At 35.3% G+C, this 6,202-nt stretch overlaps 1 protein-coding gene across 1 annotated transcript; it reads left to right on the forward strand.

The window, feature by feature from the left end:
* The first annotated feature begins 4,416 nt into the window (after nucleotides 1-4,416).
* On the forward strand, nucleotides 4,417-5,303 carry LOC133806941 (uncharacterized). The gene is made up of 2 exons (XM_062245034.1): nucleotides 4,417-4,760; nucleotides 4,955-5,303. The coding sequence occupies exons 1-2, from the start codon at nucleotides 4,417-4,419 to the stop codon at nucleotides 5,301-5,303; spliced, it is 693 nt and encodes a 230-aa protein (XP_062101018.1).
* The last annotated feature ends 899 nt before the right edge of the window (nucleotides 5,304-6,202 follow it).

The raw sequence follows: 6,202 nt of genomic DNA on the forward strand, positions 1-6,202 counted from the left end.
CAATCATGACGAACTCGGCGTTTTCACCAATCAACACTGTGTTGGTATTCTGCTTCCACTTAAGGAAGATCTCCAGTGAGTTTCTCCATAGAAAGTTGAAAAAGGATGGGAGTAGACACATCCATACTTAAAACTACTTATTATCAATAAAATAAAAATCAATCACTTTTTCTCAATAAAACTTCTATTCACTCTAATTTCAAGAAATAGCACAATATATACAAAAAATATGTATGATATGAGAAAAAAATACCAAAAACAATCATATCTCTATTTCTTTAGGTTTTTAACTAATCTATGATATCCTTGTCCCAGTTGGTGAGAGTAAAAAATACCACTAGTTAAATAAAGTTGTAAACTTATTTAATAATGGACACCATCATTAGCAATCTACTATTCGATCAAAATAAGAAAACAAAATCTCTTATTTTATGAGCTAGACCCACGGTTTCGATAATCAATAGATTTAGTCCTAATAGTCACCGTAGGGGTGATTCTAGTAGAATTTGACCTATAATTATCTATCTTTCGAAATCTAAACTTGTCATAATAATTAATGAACACCTTCTGTAGGGGGACGAATCAAAGCATCTCGAGGCCTCATTAAGCTATTGATCTTGTTAAAGATTGAATATAATTCTTAAAATAAGCTCATTAAAAAAATAGTATTTTTATTATTAATTTTAGAAAATTAATGACTATGTTTCTCCAAAAAATTATAAGAATAAAATTTTAAAACCAATCTCCTATAATTTTCTATTAATTCTAAAGTGTTACATTGAAACAAATTCAATTAATTTGTTGCTAATCAATATTTAGGTTTAACTATTATAATGAACATATACAATTAAGTCCAACTCAGGCAAATGGGCCTTAACAATTGGGCTTGTATGGAGGGCTGGGTCCAGTATGTCGTTCCCACTACTAAGGCCCTCATACTTCCATACAAGGTCCAAAAGAGAGTAATTTAAACCTTCATTTTATGAATTGTTATTAATTGATTAGACTCACTATACTCATGCAAATCAAATAGGCTTTCACAAGTGGAACCACCCACAATAGAGGAATTTAAACTTTACATTTTATAATGGGCCCAAATAAAATCTATCATTTTATGAATATTTTATTTGGCAAAATCCATATATCTAGCAAACATATGGGCCACTATATGCATCTAAGCTCAATTGCAAAAATACCACATATAATGCAAACAGACATGTTATAATTGGATGGGCCTAATCATGTTACTATATGAGCAAGTCTATGAATTTTATGCAAAAATACCACAATTAATTTTCTAGAATTTATCAAAAATTCGAATTAGTTAAATTTTTATAGAAAATAAGTCAATTTAAATGAAATTTATCAACAATTAACAATAGTTAATTTAAATTTCATTTATCAACAATAAACTTAGTTTAGGTTAATTTGAAAAAAAATTAATTTAATTTAAATAGGATTTATCAACAATTAACCATAGTTAATTTAAATCCCATTAAAAAAATATTTTAATAATTGGTTGAAAAAAATGATATTTTTTAAAATTGAACCAATTTTAAATTTTAAAATCAATATCTTAACTGTTTTTCAAAAAAATATAGTGATGTTACAACTATAAGCAAATATTTTAACAATTTAAAAAAATATATTAATAGATACAATAACCCTAAAATATCTCAAAACAGTTAAACAAATTCAAATATCCATAAAAATATCTAACTAACAAATTTCAAATGATTTAAATATTTGTTGACCCTCGATTTGGCCAATGACACGGAGTCAGAATAACGACAAAGAAATAAGAAGACAATCAAGAATGGAATCAAATGGTAAAGAAATGACACAAATGATTTATAGTGGTTCGGCCCCAATCGTCTCGTAATAGCCTACGTCCACTTAGTGATATTATTGATGTTGAATCCTAATGCCGTGATCAAAGAACTAGGGTTCTTGAGTTTCACAAGCCTTATGAGAATTACAACTTTTCGGTGGATAATCGCACTATGCTCTTTCTATGAGTACTCAGAAAAAAGGTTCAAAAGTCCTTTCCTTGAGCCCTCTCATTCATATTTATAGGCTCAAGGGGATTACATGGGCTAATGACCCATAATTATCCTTAATATCAGCGTTTTAAGGCAATAAAGAAAAAAGATCATAAATGTAGTTATTACAAGATTACATATCTTTAAAAGAAAGAAATCGAAGCATGCGACCAGACTGGTCGCATCTAATCACGAGATCTAATGAAGCAACAAGGAGCTGGTCGATAGGCGAACAACACCTCTTCACTTTGACGCTGCCATGTGCCAACCACGTGTAATAAATTCTTGCCACATCGTCAGGAGTCATTTTTGGGTAAACAATATTAAAAACTATAGAATAATCAGATATTAGTATCTTAAAATATCAGATTTAAAAAAATATATCAGATATTAAAAAATATCTTAAATATCTGATAACTTAATTATAATATTTTAATATATAAAAATATTTAAAATTAATTAGTTAACTTATTTTTAAATTTGAATTTGAATATTTGTAGAAAATATCTAATTTTTAAAAGATCAAACAACAAAAATATCATATTTCAAAAATCTTATATTTTCTTCTAATTTTAGAAGGATATAAGTCATAACATTTTCCTTATTGTTCAATGAAACTTTTCCAGATTCAACTCCCAATATATTATTAATATTTCCATGAAACTTTCTAGATTTAAACTTTGATATACTATAAACAATTCCACAAAATTTTATTAAAAAATACTTTGATTTACCCACTCAACACACTGCCCAAAATTCGTGAATCCCGTCTGCCCATAGTATTCCAGATTTGTACAAGTTTCATAGAACATGCATAACTCATAGCATACAAAATATTTTTGAGTGTTTCAAAATATTTTTATGAACTAATTCGATATGGCAGTGCTTGACCCTTTGGAAATCAAGTCGAAAACTTTGGCAACAAGCATAAGATCATGCAACTTAGTGGAACTTTGGATTCCAAGCTAATAACAAACCCTAACACGATGCATGCATAAGCCATACGTCATAAACACAATATTACAGGCCAAATGAAGAACATAACACATGACACACTCATACAAAACAAATTTCCTATGCTTGTACAAAACTTAAACCAAAGTTCACTACAGTTTTACCTTAGTTGCTCTAGGTTTTGGTTGTGTGTGTTCCTCCTAGGTTTTGGGCCTCACCACTATCCTTTAATATCTTCAAACCTCTCCTAAAACATCACCAAGTCAGATCATAACCCAAGGAAAAGAAAGAAACAAGGGAAGAAATGGAAATTTCGAAAGTAGAGGGTTACCTCCTTGATGATCAAGGTTGCATGCAAGCTTACTAAGTGAGCTTGAGATACTTGTGGCTCCCTTGAGCTTCTAGACTTTAAAACTGTGATTAAAAGTGGTTAATAGACAAGAACAAGAAGAAAGGGTGCAAGAACTCATCTTGAAACTTAGTTTCTCAAGCTTCCATGGAGGTTTTCTTGAGGAAACAAGGGAGAGAGAGAGAGAAACAAAATTGAGAGGGAGAGAGAGAGGAGAGTGATATGAATTGTTTAGAGCTTGATTGAAAGAAATGAGATTGAGAGAGAAAGAGAGAGTAGGGTGGCTACCAAGTGAGAGGATGGGTGATGTGAGGTGGGTTGGGGTGGAGTGGCTTCCTAGGCTCAACAAGTGTCACAAGACACTATTTAGAGTTGACCACATCATGCCAACAGCCTCATGCACTCAGCCACTTCTAATGATCCCTTAATTTTTCCACTTTGGTTTAAATAATTAACTTAAAATTATAGTGCATTCTCAGATTTTGGCATGAATGTCTTTTGAAATATGCCTAAAAGTCCACTTAAGGGGTGGTATAAACCTAAAGCCCATTACAACATGATAAAAATGTAAATATAACCATCCAAAATGTCATCTAAGTCCCCTTATAGTATTTGTGGAAACCATTATAATTTGTTTACCTCAATAATGACAAATAAGCATTTTCTCTCAAAATACATATTAGGATTCTTTCCTAAGAATTTTATTTAATATTCTCTCATAACATTGTTAATATTCCCATGCTCAAATTAAATGCTTTTGCCATAATTATTTATTATTAGAGATTTTATTCGTGTAAGGTATTTGTTTTGGTTTGGGATCAAAATTCTTAGTTTGACCAAAAGTTGATTAAATTCATAATAGTGCCACATCTTAATTTGAACTTTGATTTTCAAATTGTAATACAATCCCAGTTGATATATATATATTATGGGAATCCCAATCTGAATTGTTATTACAACATGCCCATAACGCGGGGCGTTACAGCCTCTGGGAAGTTCCTGGGGTTCATCGTCAATGCCTGAGGAATAAAATAAAGGCTAATCCAGAGAAAAATCAGAGCCTTGATAGAGATGCCATCCTCCAGAAAGCACAATGATATGCAAAGCCTAACTGGTCGGATCACAGCTCTTAGCCACTTTGTCTCCAAGGCAACCGATAAGTGCACTCCCTTCTTCAACACCCTCCAAGGAGGTCAAATGTTTGAATGGACGGAGGAGTGTGAACAGACATTCCAACAGTTGAAGGCACACATGGTGAACCCTCCTATTTTGTCGAAGCCCACAGATAGAGAGCCTCTTCTCCTCTACATGGATATCTCTGAGAATGCCATAAGTGTTGCCTTAGTTTGCGAGGAAGGTCGTGTCCAACATCCCATTTATTACGTGAGCAAAAGACTCCTCGGTGGGGAGTCCAGGTATCCGCTCATGGAGAAGTTGACTTTTTTCCTGATGACAGCTTCTCGGAAGCTAAGGCCCTACTTCTAGTCACATCCTATGAGGGTCCTCACCAACTAGCCTTTAAGGCAGGTCCTCTAGAAGTCGGAGTCCTTTAGAGACTCCTCAAATGGGTGGTCGAATTGAGTTAGTTCAACATCACTTCCCATTCGAGGACTGCCATAAAGGGACAAGCACTAGCAGATTTCATTGTCGAGTACATAGGAACACATGAGAGACCCGAGGAGGCCCAAGTGGTCGGGCTCGTATGGAAGCTGTTTATGGATGGGTCCTCCAATAAAAATGGAGCTGAAGCAGGTCTTATCTTGGTATCCCTCGACGGACATAGGGTTCACAGTACTTTGAGATTTGGCTTTGATGCCTCGAATAATGAAGTTGAGTATGAAGCACTTATTGCCAGACTCCGAGTAGCCCTAGAGCTCAAGGCTGAATGCCTCGATATTTTCAGCGACTCTCAACTCGTAGTGAACCAAGCCCATGAGACCAAGGTGGTCGCTATTTAGCTAAGATCCAGGAAATTCTACACAGTTTCAAAAGGTTTACCACTCGACAAGTGCCAAGGGAACAAAATTCCAATGCTATTGCCCTGGCTAAGCTTGCTACCACCAAAGATGCAGAGTTGATCAATGTGGTCCCAATAGACTACTTGGCCTCTCCAAGAATTTTAGCTTCTGAGGAGGTAGAGGTGGTCCATCCCCAGAACGGTTGCATGGAACCAATTGTTAAGTACCTTGCCTCTAAAGAGTTACCGTAGGACAAAAAAGCAGCTTGGAAGCTACTTTACAAGGCACCTCGGTACGTAATCATGGATAATAAGTTGTACATGAAAGATTATTCATTACTACTACTCTGGTGTGTGTCTGGGCAGGAAGCAAACTCATCCTCCGAGAAGTGCACGGGGGCTTTTGCGGGGCCCACACTGAGGGGCAGAACCTCGCCAAGAAAATTATGAGACAAGGATAATTCTGGCCTACAATGAATGGTGCTACAATGGACTATGTCAAGAAATGCGACAAGTGTCAACATTACGCCAATATCCCCCGAGATATTGCCCACGGGAAAGGGAAGAGTAAAGTAGGCTATTGTGGCAGTCGACTACTGCACGAAGTGGGTCGAGGCCAAGCCTCTCACTGCGATTATCTCCAAGAAGGCACTAGACTTTTCATTAAGAATATCGTTTGCCATTACGGGCTCTCGAGGAAGATAGTCTCCGACAACGGTCTGTAGTTTGACCGTGAGTTGTTCACTTACTTTTGTCAAAGGCATTGAGTCGTGAAGAGTTTCTCATCCGTAGCTCATCTGCAGGAAAATCGACAAGTGGAAGCCATCAACAAAATGCTTAAAGCACTTTGAAGAAAAGGCTAGAATAGGGAAAAGATGCTTCGCCTGAGGAGTTGCCTAA

This window comes from Humulus lupulus, chromosome X, assembly GCF_963169125.1.
Source record: "Humulus lupulus chromosome X, drHumLupu1.1, whole genome shotgun sequence".
Classification (NCBI taxonomy): domain Eukaryota; kingdom Viridiplantae; phylum Streptophyta; class Magnoliopsida; order Rosales; family Cannabaceae; genus Humulus; species Humulus lupulus.